This window comes from Mustela lutreola, chromosome 4, assembly GCF_030435805.1.
Source record: "Mustela lutreola isolate mMusLut2 chromosome 4, mMusLut2.pri, whole genome shotgun sequence".
NCBI classification, from domain to species: domain Eukaryota; kingdom Metazoa; phylum Chordata; class Mammalia; order Carnivora; family Mustelidae; genus Mustela; species Mustela lutreola.
This window is the reverse complement of record NC_081293.1, coordinates 145,438,868-145,458,445: the sequence shown is the minus strand read 5'-3', so window position 1 is coordinate 145,458,445 and position 19,578 is coordinate 145,438,868. Positions and strand designations below refer to the sequence as shown.

Below are 19,578 nucleotides of genomic sequence, written 5' to 3'. Positions count from 1 at the left end.
ATTTAGTCACTACACTAAATTAAAAGGCTGAAAATTTAGTAACAGATTAAAACATAACTATAAAAGCCTTGAAGTCTTCAGAAGAATGTTTTCTTGAGTTTGTCACCCAAATATTTTTATGGTATTTTCCGTTTTACTAGTAACTAATAATATTCATGACTAACAGCGGGATTATTGAGAAGATTAAATGAGATAACAAGCCATGATCTTGAGAATGTACCATAAACTATATAAAGCATTGTTTAAAAAAATTTTTTTTCTCTTTTATAGTTCTGATTTTTATAATACTGTTTTCCAAATCCTGCATTGTATAAGGTAGAAGAAACTACATGTGTGGCTTATTCCAATCTTTCAGTTGTTTTCAAATGAGGATATTATCAGTATGACATATAAAGAAAGCAGGCTTTGAGAATCAAAATATTTAGATTTTACTGCTGTTCTACTACTTAATACCTATAGTGATGCTGACCAAACACTTAATTTAAGTCTGATTTTTCTCAGTTGTAAATCTGGAAGAATAATTTTGTCATAGTAATATCTTACCTCAGAGTTGTTGTTAGAGCATTGTTGGATTTAAAGGAAATTATGTATAGGAGAATGATTTATAAACTAAAACATCAATTTTTATTAGTAGTATAAAAGCAGTTATTTAAAAATAGTGAGAGAGGCAGCCTTTAGAGCACAGGCGTGCATATTATGAAGTCCAATGACCATTTTACTGGTGATCCAATTCAGAAGTACTTAGAAAACTAATAGAATATGTAAGGTGTGATAAGCCTCCTGGTATGTTGAAATAAGCAATGGAAATAAAAAGTAAGTGGGCAAGAGTTCACTAATTATTTTGAGAGTAATTTTAACCATTTATGAATAGGCTCTATGGACAGGACTACTTCAAGTTGGAGATAACAATACATCTGTTAGGTAGTTAGCATTGCTTTATTTTTATCTATCTATTTTTTTAATTTTTTAATTTTTATTTTTTATAAACATATAATGTATTTTTAGCCCCAGTGGTACAGGTCTGTGAATCGCCAGGTTTACACACTTCACAGCACTCACCGTAGCACATACCCTCCCCAGTGTCTGTAACCCCATTCCCCTCTCCCAACCCCCCTCCCCCCTGCAACCCACAGTTTGTTTTGTGAGATTAAGAGTCACTTGTGGTTTGTCTCCCTCCTAATCCCATCTTGTTTCATTTATTCTTCTCCCACCCTCTTAACTCCCCCATGTTGCATCTCCACTTCCTCATATCAGGGAGATCATATGACAGTTGTCTTTCTCCACTTGACTTATTTCGCTAAGCATGATACTACCTATCTGTCTATTTATTTGATAGAGGGAGACACAGTGAGAGAGGGAACACAAGCAGGGGAAGTGGAAGAGGGGGAAGCAGGCTTCCTGCCAGCCCAATGTGGGGCTCTATCCCAGGAACCTGGAATCATGACTTGAGCTGAAGGCAGACACTTAACAACTGAGACACCCAGGTGCCCCAGTTAGCATTGCTTTAAAAAATAATCTCTGTTATAGCAGGTTCGTACTCTTCTCATCCCCTCTCCCTCCTCCTTCTTTCCCTGGTCTGTATTAGTAAGAGTTTACTTTTTAAATAATCTAAGAAATCCAGTTACAGGAGTTTGCATTTGAGTTTTAATAATTCTATATTGGTTGTTGATCTAATATTTTGAGTTTTTAAATTAATACTTTTTCTGGTTTAACTTGTAAACCTGGAATAATGTTCCATTAACTGGATATGATTGCATAATTAAGGAAGTTTGGGTTTTTTTAAGAGTACTTCTGTGGGAGCTGAGTAAAATTCAGTGTAACTCAAGTTTATCATACAGTGTTATTTGTATTTACTGTTTCTATTGAAAAATCTTTTACAGAGCTGCTATAAAATTTGCAAGTAGCAGTGTACTATATATAAAAAATATAAAAAACATAAATATTTTTATTTTCATTTCATCTAGAGATTTCTTAGTATTACGTAGTGTGTATACACACACACACACACACACACACACTGTTTTATATATGTAGATACTCTAGAGATTTCTTAGTATTATATAGGATTTGCTAATGACCCAGAATGAGAGGAGATAAATCATAATCAGCCAATTCTTTGAGCTTCTAAGTAATCTATAATTTAAAATGATGATAGTAGCATTACATTCTGTGGCAGTAGTTTTTGTTCCTATAGTATAAGAACTCTGTCAAAGTCTTGTAAATTGACTTTAACTTTTATTCATATCTTTCTAGGCAATCTAGTTAGTTGTCATCTGTGCAACTAATGGAACCAATATTTTATCAGAAACTTCCCAAAACTTTCTTAAAGCATAAAGTACATTAAAAATTTTTTTCTGCGACTTGTCTTGATCTGAAGTAAATGTACTTCTCTAATGTATCAGCCACTGAGTCATCCTTCACATTGGAATTACTGATTGAAGTTTGGAATTATATACATTAATGTATCTTTTGTCTTTCTAGGACATTGCTTTTTAATGTTTTTTGTCCTTTTTGGTGACCTTTTATAATCTTTATAACTAAGAAATTGTCTAACTCCTTTTCATGAAACCATTTGAAAAAAGTATGTGGAAAGACAGGTATAAATATGTAGAATGATGGGTATAAATTCCTTTTCTTGAAACCATTTGAAAAAAGTATGTAGAATGATGGGTATAAATAAATGTCAGGTTTATTGTTTTTGCTTGTGTTTAGGTTTTAGGCAGTTGCTGGGATTTTTTTCAAATAGTAATGCTTATGATTTTCTTGTTATTATAAGATTGTTTAATCAAAAATAGGCCTTCCCCACATTTTTTGTTATAAAATCAGTTTTATCTTTAAAATTAAGTTTCTTGAGGTACCTGGGTCGCTCGTTCTGTTAAGCATCTGCTTTCGGCTCAGGTCATGATTCCAGGGTTCTGGGATCAAGCCTTGTGTCGTGCTCCCTGCTCAGAGGAGAGCCTGCTTCTCCGTCTCCTTCTCTGCCCTGCTTCCGCTCATTTTCTCTCTCTCTCTCTCTCAAATAAATAAAATTAAAAAAAAATAATATTCTTGACAATTTATTTTTTAGACATTTTAAAAATAATTCTCTAATCTAGTTTTTAACTATTATAGATAATTTTTTTTAAAAATGGAGGCTACAGGCGAGCCTAAAATGAATGAATGGGCCAAGTCTTATTTTGTGTGATTATATCCTTCAGTGGGTTGGTTTTTTTTCCCCTTCTGAGGAAGGAATTTCATTCCTATTTAATCAAACTTCAGTAGGTAGGTAGGTAGGTAGCTGAATGGCTTTTGTAAGCCTCCCCTTTTTTCCTTCTCTTCCTCTTTGTATTGCATTTTAGTTCAGCCTTAAAATACTTGATATTTCTCATTCATTAAAACCATGTTAATTGATTAACCATATTAATATATTTAATAATTAAATATTTAAAATATTTAAATAATGCTCTGTTTTAATTTTACTCACATTTTTCGTGCCATATGAAATCATACTTTTGTTTTCTAATGTTCATAGGCAGTTATCAAAATCTTGACTAAATATGGGCCTTGATTGATTTTAGACTCTATTTCCGGATCTTCTTATTGTTGATCACAAAACTAAATTACACCTTGTTTTCCTTCTGATTGCTCTTTTAACTTGATTTGTCTTTGGTAGAAAGATTTAAGAAGTGGGCAGACTACAGAAGGAAGTAGGAGGTATATAATTGAATAAGGTGGATAGAGAACTGTTTGCTCATTTTAATTATCACTTTGCTGTTAACAGGGGGTAATTCTAGGTGGAATTTCCTGTTTACTTTTTGTGACCATAGGTCTGAGGGACCAAGAAATGTTGTTGGGCATTTAGAGTTGTTGAAGCTGGATAGCAACACGAACTGCTTCTTTCTAAAAGTAATAGAAAGTGGTTTTGAAGACCTGTTTAGATATCTAGATTCATAAATAATCTCTTAAGTTCTAGAAGCCATACATTAACTTTAAGCTGTATATGTTTACTGCTTCACCATATATTCATTTCTGTTTTTAAGTGAGAGACATCTTAATTGGTAACTTTGTGTGCTTATATATAGTATAAAACACCGAAGGAAATGACATTAATTTTAATAATGTGTAATTGACTTGGCTCTCTAATGTTACTTTCTAAACATAATTTTTAGCTTTTTAATTAAATGGCAGTGCATATGGAGTTTATGTATCTTTTTCTATTGGTTATATATTGATCTGTGAATCTAGGGTTGTAATGTTTTTGAGCCAAATCTACCAAGAATAAGTGGACATAATCGGTATATTATATATACACACTAATCTATTTATTCTTCACATGAAAGAAAAATTTTATTTGTATTATTTCTTAATCCAGCAAGACAGAACTAACAAAAAAACCTTGACATTTCCTAATGAACTTCACTCTACAATTTTCTTCATGTTTATGTTTTATCAGAAAACTTTATGTGATACAATAAGAATAAAATATTTAATAATTGCTCTCCTATACATGAATGTCTATTTTTGGTGTGTGTTTTGTAGGGGCAACTCACACACACACATATATATATACACATATATGTGTATATATATTTTGTTTTGTTTTCCTCTAAATATGTGGCTCACAAAAACATGAGGCTTAAGGGAGCTGGTGTTTGGGGAGTAGTATACCACAGTTTCCTTTGCTGTTTCATTATGTCTTTGCTTGGGTGACTTTCATTCTTGGTGTTTGAACCTTAGGTAAAACAGCTCTTTCAAAAGTTTTTTTCTATACTAACTTGAATTTCTCCTCCCACAGAGTCTTTTAATGGGTCTCCTACTGGAAGCATAAATTTGGTAAGTTATTATTATGGGCACTTAATTATCACAGTGACTTAAAAATATAAAAATAAATATGCATAAGTAAATATTAGAAGCTCTCAGATCATCCTTTAATATAATGAGAAGTTATTTACTTTAAATGTTAAATTCACATAATAAGCATCTCTGAAATTTATTTTTATTTTTAAAAAATGGTAAAAAAGGTGACTTCATTATTTCCAATCCCAATATGTAGTATTTTGAAATGACTCTTTGGTTAGTGCTATGTTGGATAGTAAACTTGTAATATACAAATGTTTACATTGAAATTAGGTTTTATTTTTTGTATGTAGAAAAGAAATACAAAATTAAGATATCTGAAAACTCCCAGATACTTCTTAACGTGTGCACTATAACCAGTTCTGGTTGTTGTAAAAATTATTTTTAAGCTTAAGCTTAGAGTAAATTAAGCAACATCATTTTATGATTACCAATTTAAGAGGGATATATTTTTAGCACATAAGCTGTCATTGGCATTTTATACATTCACAGTGAAGTGTGAAATAGTGAACATTTCAGTTCTTTTGTATATCCATCCTTGTAATGAATAAGTTATTTCATAAAATGCTGCAAGGAAGAAATATGTTCTATGAAAGTTTCAGTCTAGGGTTTGTAGGGAATTAGAGATTGTTTGCTTTGTTCTTATTCTATTTACATTACTTTTTCTTTCACTTTCTGTAAAAGCTAAATGGTCTGTAGCCCCATTATTTTATGTTGTATTCTGTATAACTATATTTCAAAAAATAACCTTATTGAGTGTTTTATTACTCTACAAAGTACAGCCTGTAACAAAACACTGAAGCAGTCAGCCATAGTGTTGTGTCAGATATGATGTAGCATTTGAAATATTTTCCTAAATCCTAAATTTGGTATCATTACCATTTGTTCTTTATATTTTGTAACCTTATAACAAAAAGGAATAGCTCCTAGAGCATGAAGAAAGTATTAGCAATAATGTTCATTTATAATGAAAGTTTTCAAGTGTGATGAAGCTTCATTCATTTGAAATTTCAGTTAGTCACACTTTTGTAGTGCTTGTACAAGTGTTTGAACACTAGTAACAAATACTTTTTTTTTTCTTTATTCCATATCTGGAATAAATGCTTTTTCAAATAAGAGTGATTCCTTTGTCACATATAAATATAAACCACATAGTCTCTCTTGATTGACAAAGGTCACACTTGAGGTCAGTGATTTGCAGTATTTTGTTATGAATCTATTATATTCAAGGTTTTAAATAGCTAGAGTTTTTTTAATTCTTTCTTCTTTAATATATAGACAAATTTTAGTGGATAGCTACATTTAAAAAATAGTTTCAAGATTGTAAAATAGATCATAATAGTTTTTTCCAGTATAGTAAGCAAAGAAAATATTTAATGTGGGGACTTACTCATTTTTTATTTGGGACTGGCAGGTAAATTTTAGGCATTTCTAGCAGTGCAGTCGTTGTTATATGGATTATCACAGTAAAGCTGAACTTTACTTTTTTGTTTCAGCATGATGTTAAATTAAAAAATTCTTTTTTTTTGCAAGCAGTCCAAGAATCTTAACCGAAAGATTACTTTACAAAAATTATATTTTATTTCAGGACAGCATTAGTCTACTTGTTTGGAAATAACATTTTTCTTTTATTAAATAATACTTATTCTAAACAGAATGTAGTTGATATTTCACTAATTATAATTTTATAGTCTACTTGATAATTACATTTGCCTTATATCTGTGACTAATGTTTAAGAGATGTTTCATTGGATTTTTTCATCATATTAAATGGAAATAATATTATTTAAGTGTGCTAAAAAGACATACAGGTACAAAGTTTTCTAACAATTTCTGTGTTGCATAGCATAAGATGGTAACGTTTAAAGCAATAAGTACTGTTGTGCTGTTGAAATGTTACTACAAAGGAGGGTTAATAATAGTAACAAAAATACTTCTTGAAAAACAATTGTTTTATATTCTCTGTGATCGCTTATAATTAGAAGATCATAATCGATAACAATCTAAATTTTGTAGAATATTCTATTTTCTTGAGGCTTCTATCTTTCACATAAAAATAGTATTAAAACAAAGGTTGTGTTTCTATCAAGATGTTTTATTACAGGTCATACGACCACTTAAAAATAAGTGCACTCTCTTTTCAGAGCATTATAATTCATTCTGTAAACTGACAAAGTTGTAGAACTAGTATTATACTGTTGTACCATTGAGAAAATTGAGGTACAAGAAAGAGTTGATTTGGCTAAAGTCTCTTAGGGTGTCACTGGTGAAGCCTGGACTAGACCCGTTTTAATTTAATGATTTGTCCACTTGACTTGACCTGGGAAATATTGGATTATCTATATGTTGTTGCATATTTTGCTTCTCCTAATGAACAGTCTTAAGTAGTAACCTTTTGGCTTTCTTCTCAGAATGTAGTTGCCTTAATTTAAATGGGCTTGCAAGGCTTGCAAGCATTCCTTTCTAAGGAGAGCAATTTCAAATGAACTCTTTTTTGTTGTTGTTTATGTCATATATGGCTGCATTTAAGTCATTTAAATGACTCTTCTAGTAATATCTACAATATCATGTTAGGTCCCAAAGTTCATTCAGATCCTGTGGTTTTTAGAGTTTAAGAAGCGTGTGAATCATATGTCTGTGTGTCAGAGGTCCTCAAGACCATTTTGATGTTCATTGATTGTTAGAGGACTCATAGGCCTTAGCATAGTCTGACTCCTGTGGAAAGGATTTATTAGAGAAAAAGAATAGAAAGCAAAATAAGGGGGTGGCTGGGTGGCTCAGTGGATTAAGCTCTCTCTGCCTGACTCTCTGCCTACTTGTGATCTATCTCTCTCTGTCAAATAAATAAATAAAATCTTTAAAGAAAAGAAAGCAAAAATCAGCACAGGGAAAAGGCCATGCAGCAAAGTCCAGAGGAAACCAGGTACAAGTATCCAAGAATCCTCTCCCATGAAAGTTACCTTAGGCAAACTTAATTCCTCCAGAAATGAATGTGACAACACATGTGATATGTTGCTACCAGGAAAGCTCATCTGAGACTAAGTGACGAGGATTTTCATTGAAGGCAGGTCACGTAGACAAACCTCTAGTTAGTACATACTAAAATTCCAGACTCCCAGAAGGAAAGCAGGTGTTCAGCATAAACAGTTATTAGGTACAGTGAACTCTTTGCAGTTAAGGAATGGTGGGAACCTTCCCTAATTCTAAATTCCCACATGTCATCCAAGGGCCAGGCTTGCAAGCATTCCTTTCTAAGGAGAACAATTTCAAATGAACTCTTTTTTGTTGTTGTTGTTTTTTTCTAGCTTTATTGAGATATAATTGACATAAAACATTACATAAGTTGAAGAGGTACAACATATTGGTTTGATACTCTTTAGGGTTAGCTAACCCCTCCATCACATCACACAATTAATTATCATTTCTTTTTATATTGAGAATATTTAAGATTACCCTCTTAGTGATTCCAAGTATATAATATTGTGTTACTATTATTATTTGAAATATATTTGACTCATTAACTCTTTCTGTACAGCATTATGTGATTATGTGCCCTTCTAGGTATATGTGGGTGTGTGTATATGGGCAAAAATGTCTTAAATTTAAACCCAAAGGCCATAGTTGAATAAAGATTCATTTTGGGTCACTCTGATAATTTTTTGTCTGTGGAACTGTTTTTGAAAATTATTTAAAATCTCTTAGACTCTGAAATCACTTCATGGAAATAACAAATCATAACAGGCAACATTTTTTTTGTGTTAGGTAGTCTTACTAAATATTTTACATGTCTTTTTATTTAATCCTTATATAACCCTATGATGTGTAGGTACTCATTTTATAGATAAGGAATCTAAAATCATTTCCAAATTAACTAAAATGTTAAATAATACAGAATTGGCTCTAGTATAGGTCAACATTAAAAAAATTAAAATGTTAACTTAAGAATATGTCTAATTATTTTTATCCATATTTTTTTCCTTGCCATGTATTGAATATAATTGAGAAGTAACAAATGTCGGTATATGGATAAGCAATGAAGGAGGAAATAATCGACGAAGTTCATTTCTGAAATACTTTGTATTATAGTTTTTTAATTCTGTATTTTCTCTCTCTCCTGTTAGTATAAATAGAGAGGTTTTTTTGTTGGGGGAGAATGCAGACAATATAAAGTTTATGTGGGGCAAGATGAGTAAGGCATATATGATACAAGATGCTTTAACACTTTTTTCCTTATAAAATTAAACTTTTTTTTTTTCTTTACCAAGTCTTTAGATGACCTTTCAAATGTATCTTCCGATGACTCAGTACAACTTCATGCTTACATTTCAGACACTGGTAAGAGACTTTGTGGTATAATTATTACTCAAAAGTTATTAATTATTATTACCCTTGGATTATTTTCCACATTTACTTTTACAAACAATTTTTCTCATCTGTAGTCATTTTTAAGTTACATTTTTTCTGCAGCATGTTTTTCATTAAATTCTGTTATTTTTATTTGTGTATATGGCTTGATACATACTCTTTATTGTGTTCAGTGATTCTTTGTGTATATGTTATGATGTACTTGTGTATCTTCTTTCTCTAAGGTTGTTACTGTTAACATTTGAAAAACTTAAACTCTAAGCATTTTGTCATTGCTAATAAACTCTTGAAACCTAATCTTTTCTTCTTGTTTGCATCTGGCTGATAATTATCCGCATAATTCTTATTAAATTGCTTGGGGCTGGCTTTAGCTCTAATTTTTTTATACATGCAAAGTCAAACTAGGTAAATGGGTTAATGAAATGTTGGTATAGGAGTTCACAGAAGCTTAAGAAATGCTTAGATGAGGTAAGAAACCTCTAAAACTTTGTGACTCAGTCAGCATACATGCAAAATGTTTAGTCAAGTAAGAAAAAAATCAATTTCCATCATTGCCATTGGGTTATTAGATAATGCCATGAGTAGTAATTAATGATGGTTTACTTATCCTTCCTCTCACTATTACTAGATTATAGGAGTGTGTCTATCAGATTACATTTGGAATATTACCATACTGAGGTATCTCAGGTCAGTTTTGTGCTTACATTTGAGGTAACTAAAAGGAGATTTTATAGTGGAAGTACAGTTTAAAAGATAATTTGCATTTTTTAAAAAGATCTCTGTTTTCTTTTTCTTCCCACTGGTGCTGGAGTCTCATTTTGCATTGTGTTCCCTGCCGTATTTCTCAAATAACTTATTAATAATTGCTGTCTAAGTTGTATTATCCTTTACAGTTAGTTGGTGCATACATTACTCTGCTTGTAAAAGTCATTAGATAGCAACTTTCTCAATAAAACCAGAAGTTCTGTTGCTTTTCTTTCTAGCTTTGTTAAAGTTGTTTCACTTTTACTTCATGAAACTTTAAAATTCTTTTTAAGAATCTCTCTTTTCTTTGTTGGTTTGTCTTCCAAATATTAAAGTCTTTGTTAAACCGCAAATGTTTAGTATTTGTCCTTATATTTCTTTCTTAAAGACCTTAAACTTTGTCTCAAGGAAGAAACTCATGTCCATATTTCTTATGTAGATCTTTCTTTTCTCCGAAAGTTGTGATTTTTCTAGCAGCCTTGTCCATTGATTCAACAAATATTTATTAGCTTGTTAAAATGTGTGAAAGCACTTTACTAAGCATTTTTAATAAATTATTATTTCTGTCAGACAAACTTACATATAAATACTAAGAGGCAGCATAATAGGGTTTTAAGAGCATCACTTTTGTCCATTTCTGGGGGTTCAAACCCCAGCTCTGCCACTTAATAGGTAGGTGAATTTGGGCAAGTTCCTTAACTTCTCTGTACTTCAATTTCCTTATCCATAAAATGCAATAGTAATATTTATCTCATAGGGTTGTCATGGGACTCATTAATTATATTAATAATTACATATGAGTGGACATTATATATGTTTGTTCAATAAATATTTTACCAGTTGGACTCCAGAGAGTCTAGATTTTATATTCTTAATATCTTTATTACAGGGAGTAGAACTTAGAGTCTAGTGAGGGGCTTGTCAAGAAGTGGTCCTTGGACTAGTGCATACTGTTTCTGTTCTTTGTGAAATCTTGCTTTAGAAAATATTAGCTAAATTAAGCAATGTTCTTAGTAAAAGTTTGATTTATATTCGGGGCCTCTTCCTTATCCAAGTATGGATTAGTGACAAATAGTTTCTATCACCTGCTATGAATAACATTGTCCTAATGAAAACAGAGTATTTCCACAATAATATCTCACCATCACCTCATAATCAGTATATGCAACCTCATTATCTATTTTAAAAAATTACCTTTTTATCTTCTGCACAATCTTTTTATGCTTCCTATTTTGTGTGTACCCTAGTCATGAGCTCTTCTGCCTATCGATTTGTGATAGATATATCACAAATAGCTGATAATTCTTTTTTAGAAAGCTTTCTTACATTCTTCCCCGTATTTCTCTCCATTCTTCTTATTCTGGTTAGCTTCTGATTGGTTATGATTTGCTGCCTAATTGGCTTCTGCTTTCTATTTTCTTTCCCCAAACCTTTCTTAAGCACAGCGGATAAAACTATTCCCTTGTCACGATGTGTTGAGTGGTGGTGGTTCTCTCACATGATGAAAGGTTTATGCAGTGTGTTCTGCATCGGTCTCTGAGAGAAGGATGATTGGAAGAAGTGAATTGAACAGTGAATATTAAATAGTGTTACCTATAGTTACAGCCTTAGAGCCAGGTGACCAAAGTCTGTCCCTAGTGTTATGTTTTGTTGAATCAGGCACACTGATATTAAATGGGAATGAAGGACAGTTTTGAGTAGAAAGTACAAATCTTAAAATAATTTTGATGAAAGCTTCAAGGAGGCTTCTGTCTCAATTGCATTTGCCAGTATAGATTTTTAGCCTTTTTTTTTTAGTTTTTATGTTACTAAAATAATTTACTAAGATTGCTATATGCAAACCCTTCTTTGCCTAATTATATACAAAACACAAAATATTTAGCTCCAGAACTTGGCCATCCCCCCCCACAATTATGGATCAGTGTAATCTATTATTAGAAGAGCAATTTATTGGGGTGCCTGGGTGGCTCAGTGGGTTTAAGCCTCTGCCTTCGGCACAGGTCATGATCTCAGGGTCCTGGGATCGAGCCCTACATCAGGCTCTCTGCTCAGTGGGGAGCCTGCTTCCCCCACCTCTCTCTCTGACTGCCTCTTTGCCTACTTGTGTTCTCTGTCTGTCAGATAAATAAAATCTTAAACAAAACAAGACAAAAGAGAAGAGCAATTTGTGCTTGTGGTCAGAATGGTAGTCTAAAAAGTGCCATGGTAAATCCTGCCCTCCACACATAGAAAGGGTGAAAACAGTAAAATAAAAATAGCTAAAGGGAGAAAGCTACAGGTGCCAGACCAAGAGGAAAAGTAAATTTAGGGAAGTGAAGTGAAGTTGAGGCCAAGGTGCTCACATGATTTTGATGTATTTTGATTTTTTTTTAAAGATTTTATTTATTTATTTGACAGACAGAGATCACAAGTAGGCAGAGAGGCAGGCAGAGAGAGAGAAGGAAGCAGGCTTCCTGCTGAGCAGAGAGCCTGATGTGGGGCTCGACTCAAGGACCCTGGGATCATGACCTGAGGTGAAAAAAGATTTTATTTATTTGTCAGAGTCAGAGGGAGAGAGAGCGAGCACAGGCAGACAGAGAGGCAGGCAGAGGCAGAGGGAGAAGCAGGTTCCCCGCCAAGCAAGGAGCCCAATGTGGGACTCGATCCCAGGACCCCGGGACCATGACCCGAGCCGAGGGCAGCCACTCAACCAACTGAGCCACCCAGGCACCTCTTGATGTGTCTTGATTTTGATGGCATTTTCATGTCTCTCAAGTTCCAAAGAGGCAGTATGGACTAAGGCCATATGAAGTTGGAACCCAACCCCCCACATGAAACCCAGATTAACAAAGGGTATTTGATATGAAAGAGGAATGAGAAAAACAGCCTAGTGTCTGGGGAAAAAAGAAAGAATGTCAAGATCATGTCTGGAAAAGGTATCTGTCATCCACAAGAAATTGAAAGCCTATCTAGAGTCAGCCATCTTCAAGTGATTTGTACCACAGAGTCTCCTAGCCTGAGAGGATGTCAAAAGTAGTCATAGGATAAAACCTAAGGCAAGAATGCAACACTATGAAAAAAAAAACAAATGCAGTCATAGAAAAAATACTGTGATTAAAATTGAGATCAGTGGTTGGATTAAGAAATAGACCAGATGTAGATGATTAGAGACTCAGTAAACTGCTCGAGACCTGAAGAAATGTTCTAGAATAGAATACAACACTAGAAGGAGGTAAGAAAATGGAAAAATAGAAAAGGAAATGAAAATTATTCAAAGTATATCTCTTTACTTAATACACAATGAGAACAGGTTTAGATTTTAAAAGCATTTTCCTACGGACTTGTCACACTTGAATGGTTTGTGACAAGTCCATAGGAAAATGCCTTTAAAAAAAAATCTCCAGGGGGTGCCTGGGTAGCTCAGTGGGTTAAAGCCTCTGCCTTTGGCCCAGGTCATGATCTCAGGGTCCTGGGATGGAGCCCCACATCTGCTGAGCCTGACTCTCTGCCTACTTGTGATCTCTCTTTCTCTGTAGAATTTAAAAAAAAAAAATCTCCAGAATGAATTACACTTGTAAGTTTTTAATATTATAAACAATGAAGGGACTTGCCAAAAGACTACATAAGATCTTATTCCTTGGCTTTTGCTTTCTGTTTAGTTGAAGAGATTTTAATTGAAATACAGCTGAATGGTGAAGGCTACTATGAAAGATTATTTTGTTTCTGTTACTTTTCCTCTAAAGAATAATACTATAATAGGTGGTAGTGCGGTATTGTAACTAAGAATAAGTACAAGCTCTTGAGGAAGAGAGTCTAAATTAGATATCACTGTGTGGTTGGTAGTGTCATCATAAACTTACAATGGAGTTATTGTGTATAAAATCTTATCAATGTGAGTACAGAGGATGGGAATCTGTCCTTTGGTGACATCCTTTTGTCTCAGTCTGTCATTTCAGATTCTTCTTCATTTCATGTTCTTTTGTTTGTTTTTGTTCTTCATCTTCCTCCTTTTTGTGTGTTTTGTTCCTCTTCATTTTGTTTTAAATGACTAGTATATGCTGACTATGACCCATATGCTGTGGCAGGCGTGTGTAATGATCATGGCAAGACATATGCGCTGTATGCTATCACTGTACACCGACGCAATCTTAACAGTGAGGAGATGTGGAAAACCTATCGTCGTTATAGTGACTTTCATGACTTCCATATGAGGATCACTGAACAGGTAATGAAGTTTTTAAAGTTTGTGTGCTTTACATTGTTTCCTGATTTGATGTTTGATTCTAAATAGTTCTGAGGATACTGACCAAAACAAAAGAAAGTAAGGTAAGCATTTTTGTATAATCAGCATAATGCCAGAACTATTACGAGCATTTAACCAATAAATCAATCTTTAACCATTCCCAAGCATTGTAGACCAGTGACGAAATATCAGTGATCTACCTTGGAAAATTAAAATGAATGTATATTTCTGAATGTGTGTGTATGTGTGTTGTTTTGCAGGTGTGTTTGGGTTTGGTTTAAAATAGGGAGGATCATTGTAGGGCACTTTGTGTTTTCAGCAATAGAATTTAGAGCTCTAGTTATTGTAAATGGCATCCTTATCCCCACAGTTTAACAGTTAATTCCTTGATCCATCAAGTTGTTTTATAAACCACAACCTATATTAAGTTTAACATTAACCAAATAATGTTTTTAATTCTTACTAAATACAACCCTTTTGTTTTATAGAAGTATATAGACCCTTAAAGATAACATATGCAAACAAATTATTTCTGTTTTGCTTTTTTATTAAATACTTTTTTCCTTTACTTTAACTTTGAAAAAGTAGATCATCACCAGATGAATTGGAATATGTGATCTGTAAAATTTATTTTAACTTTTGAAAATCTTTTATTTCATTCAAGGTCTTTAAATATGCAACTGTATTAATCCAGTAAAAATAATAATAGTTAATAGTGACATTTGAATGGACAGAAGCCCTGAAATGACACTGTATTATTTGACTAATAAGAAAATACCTTTTCCAGTTAAGATAGTGGAAAAAATATGGTTGATACGATGATAATGTTATTGAAGTATTCTGTGAATAGAGTGAGATAAACGATTAATGGCTTAAAGTGATTAAAAACAGATTAGTATTGACTCCAGAAGCCCATGTGAAAAAGACTATTTTGAGGGCACCTGGATGGCTCAGTTGGCTAAGCAGCTGCCTTTGGCTCAGGTCATGATCCCACAGTCCTGGGATTGAGTCCTGCAAGTCCTGGGTTGAGGCTCACATCAGGCTTTCAGCCCCATGGGGAGTCTGCTTCTCCCTCTGACCATCTCCCATCTCATGCTCTCTCTGTTTCTCTCTCTCTCAAATAAATAAAAAATAAAATCTTCAAAAACAAAAAAAAAAGGAAAAGGCTTTTCTGAATTATATTCACAAGGAAATAAATAACTTTGGGCTTGCCTGATCTGTTTTTGTTGTTGAATAGATCAGCATGTTTCTTGATTTGTTTCTAAATGTTTAGCTTGATTTTTTTGCAGAGTTAAAAGAATTTTCTGTGCTACATTGAAGAAATAACTGCTTAAATTTTTTAAATACTGCATGTTTTATATGCTAAAATCTCCTAGCTTGTGTTTCTTTCTCCCCATCCTCACACTTTAACCAAAAAAGACAAATTTTAAGATAATTTGAATTGCTAAGAAGTAGTTTTATTTACTTCCAAATCAATAGAAAGTTGGTATAATGTGAAATTCTCTAGGAAAGTAAATATCATGTGTACATATTGACAAATACAAGTGAAGAACCTGCCTTAAAAAAAACTTTATTAATAGAACAGTTCAGAGAGAAATTGTTTATTAGCATCAAAAATTAAATGAAATTAATAAAGTGAATTCATTTTTGAGAGAGCTCAGTACAGGCAAAGTGCTTTTGACTTTGTGTTTCCTATCAAGTCCTGTAGCTTGTGATTACTTAAGTGTTTAGATTGCTCACAGAGCTTATGATTTTAAAAAAGAAAAGTTTGTGAGTGAAAATGTAGCTTTAAGCAAAATACTAAGTAAGCATTTGTAAATAAGACTCAGACTGTTTGCCTTTTAGCTCTGCTTTACCTGTAATTTAAAATTTAAATCTTATAAAATAGCAGAAGAAAAATGCAGTGACTCAATTGTAATGCATTGGTTGGTAACAGTACAACTGTTAACACAAGTGAATTTTACCTCCATAGAGCTCTTGAAGTGTTAATGTTTTTTTAAAAACAGGTTTTGTTTATTTAACTTTGTGATGTAAACTTTTTCCTGTCTAAATATATGAAATCATTTATACTCTTTAAAGGTTTTTTTTAGCCTCATTTGATATTTTATGGATAGAGATTTGTAAAATTGAAAGAAAATAATTAAAAAATTAAATGCGACATTATTTTAGAAATCACCTGAACTACGCATTTATTTGTTTAACAAATACGTATGAAGTTTTTTCTGTGGCTTGGTACTGTTCTCATGCTAGGGATATAACAGGGAACAGGACAGACCAAGTCCTTGCCTCCAGGAGCTTACATTCTGTTAGACACTGTATATTACTGTTATATTGGGTTAATTGTATATTAGCACTGATAAAATAGTAGTGATTTAGAAAATATAAAGTATGTGTTAAGGTAACTGAGTAAAAGTATTTATGTGCCTGGCTATAAACCAGTTTTGAATCCTTCTAACATAAAATTTCAGGCATGTCTTTTGAATTTTCCAGTAGTGCATTAGGGATCTAAACCTGACATATTCAGTGTAGAAAGATAAAATCTTTGAGTTTGGAATGTCTGTGATTTATATATAATACTTGAGTTCTTTGTGAACATGAAATACTCTTTAATTTATGTGATTTCTTATGTTCAGGTAAATTTCTAATTTTTTTACATTCTTTTAAAAAAATTTCTGGAGCTTTTGGCAGAGGGAATTATATTATCCTTTCAGGGAACAGGTTATCTTTTACTTGTACTTATAAAATCTTTAAAATACCAAACTTGTAATGAGTTTAATATAGACTATAAATTTCACCATTTTTTCCTTTCATAATAACAGTATTTGAGAAAACTGTCAGTCATTTATGCTTCTGTTCCAGATAATTTTAAAAGGAGTTTGATAATCTAGGCTGTAAGAAAATAACTTTTTTGGCACTTAATTTTTTTTAATTAACAAGGTTTAATATTTTAAAGTTTCTGAAATAAACTGTTGGTTTCATTACAAACTGCTATTTTCCTTTGATGTATTAATTTGCTAGGGCCACCATAACAAAATATCACAGACTGAGTGGCTTAAAGAATAAAAATAATTTTTTTTCAATTCAGGAACGTGTAAGTCCGAGATCAAGGTATTGGTGCATTTGGTTCCTCCTGAGCCATCTCTGCTTAGCTTTCCCTGTGGACGCTCTTCTCTCTTTGGCTTCACATGGCCTTTTCTTTGTGTGCTCACATCCTTGGGTGTCTCTTTGTGTGTCCAGATTTCCTCCTCTTATAAGGACCCCAGTCAGATTAGATAAGGGCCCACCCTGGGGGCTTTTGTTTTAATTAATGCCCTCTCTAAAGGATGTATCTGCAAATACAGCTGCATTCTGAAGTACTAGAGGTTAAGGATTCAACATAGGATGTTGGAGCAATACCTTTCAGTCCATGACATCTTTGTATTAGCAGAATAAAGTATATATTCTGTAAAGTTAAGTCAGGAGTATAAGATGATGTAGGAAAGTAATATTCCAACAAATTAAATAACTTTAGGACACCTTGAAAAAATTAATTTATTTCCATAAGGTATGATTCTTTTTTAATTAATTCATAAAACCAGGAACTCTCCACTGGACATTTGATATTCAATGAAGGCTCATTCTAATACTTTTGTGAGCAACCAAATTTGTGAGTATCGCTACAGCATAACGTTTTCCCTGTAAATTGCAATGATCCTTTTTTGTTTTTCTTGACTTTGCTGAGGCAAAATAACTGCCCTTACCTTTCATGTATAACATACATTGAATTTATTCACATTATAGCTCCAGGCAACCATTGGATTTGCTATTCTGTTTAATAATTTTACAGAATCTTCCAGTTTGGAGATGAAAATTAACCTACGACTTTTCATTCATTTCCTCTTTAATCTGTGCACCGGGAATAAGTTTTCTTTACAGAGCCATTATTGTTGATGTTTTTAAACACAGGATGGTTTTAGAAAGCTTGTTTCAGTTTAGGGTGTGTATCACATGGGAAAAACAGGAAGGCTGCTTGAAGTTTCAGTTACTAGGCTTTCAGTCAGCCACAGTCACTAGCTAAATGACTTTGGTCTCATGCTGTGTTAGTAGCTGGTGTAGTTAAAATCTGTGTTTTAGCAGGGTATCACACATTACTATATATGTGGACCTCTGAAGGTGCATCCAAATGTTAAGTCTGTAAATACTAGACCTAGAGCATGTAGACTTACTTGGTGTTTGTGGCCTTACAAAGATGCAAAATATACTAATGGCTTTTAGGTTTTTTTCCCTTAATAATCTCTGAGTTTATTTTTCTTATGTTTGGTGGGGGAAGAAGTGCCAATGTTGTACTATATTTGTTTATATGCGGAGTTGTAATAAAACTGTAATCTCTATTTTGAAATTTGCTTTTTCTGTTTTATATAATTAGCTGTTACAATGATTAACTGATTGACAGTCATCAATATTAAAAAAGATTTCCTTTTTAGATTTTTTAAGCCAGAAACTCATGGGCCCTTGATTATTAAAAATATATTTGCTAATACTTTATTCACAAGTCAGAGTGTTAAGGGAAATATTTTAAAGCCTTTTACTGTTGATAAGTTTGAACAAAATTAAGAGTATTAAAATGAAACCCCATGTGGACATCATCCCTGCTTTATCAGTTATACATGTTTGTCATTCTTGATTGAAAATACTTCTTTATAAATAAATAGCATTAGAACTGTGTTTGGAAATACTTTCTGATTTTTGCTTAATATAATAAAATATATTACAAAATAATATAGTAATGATGCTTTTGATATATAGAGGAATTATTTCTTGGAAAATGTGTTTCTATTTTTGTAAAACACTAAAATTATTGAATGTATTTTATCTTCTAGTTTGAAAATTTATCGAACATATTGAAGCTTCCTGGTAAAAAGACTTTTAATAATATGGATAGAGATTTTTTAGAAAAAAGAAAAAAGGATTTAAATGCATATTTGCAGGTAAATCCATGTTTGTTATTACCTATAGATTTTCATTTTAATATATCATACAGATATAGTAGATTTCTTTATTGAAGAATGTTTTAATATAATAGTGGGATAGTAACCACACTTCGTTAGCATGTCACATCTATTCAGTAATTTATCAGTATTCTCTATTTATTGACTAACTTAAAGGGACACTGAGTGCTAGGGATTTTGTCACTTCAGGTTTAGATGAAAACACACACACACAGGTACACATATCACAGGTACACATATCTCTTCCACATCACATAAACTCTAGGTGTTTTATGGTACACCAAACAGATAAATGTTTCCAATTCAGTAGGTAGTAGCTCTTCATGGGGTATCCAGAGCTAGCAGATTTTCATTCCTGATAAAGGCCTCCTGTGGGCCACAATGAGTCTAAGACTTTTAAAATTACAGGATAATTCAAAAGAA

The 19,578-nt window shown here is 32.6% G+C and overlaps 1 protein-coding gene across 3 annotated transcripts in view; it reads left to right on the top strand.

Annotated features, from left to right (window-relative positions):
• SNX13 (sorting nexin 13) overlaps positions 1 to 19,578 on the top strand; it is a 128,623-nt gene that overhangs the window by 91,301 nt on the left and 17,744 nt on the right. For 2 of the 3 annotated variants that reach the window (XR_009352863.1, XM_059171289.1), the window contains exons 16-19: positions 4,775 to 4,812; positions 9,102 to 9,171; positions 13,977 to 14,149; positions 19,027 to 19,134. Coding sequence is in view for 2 of the 3 variants with exons in the window: in XM_059171289.1 (XP_059027272.1) it covers positions 4,775 to 4,812; positions 9,102 to 9,171; positions 13,977 to 14,149; positions 19,027 to 19,134 (389 nt within the window). In the remaining variant the exon portion in view is untranslated. The remainder of the gene's footprint in view (positions 1 to 4,774; positions 4,813 to 9,101; positions 9,172 to 13,976; positions 14,150 to 19,026; positions 19,135 to 19,578) is intronic. The other variant, XM_059171291.1, reaches the window with a different exon arrangement.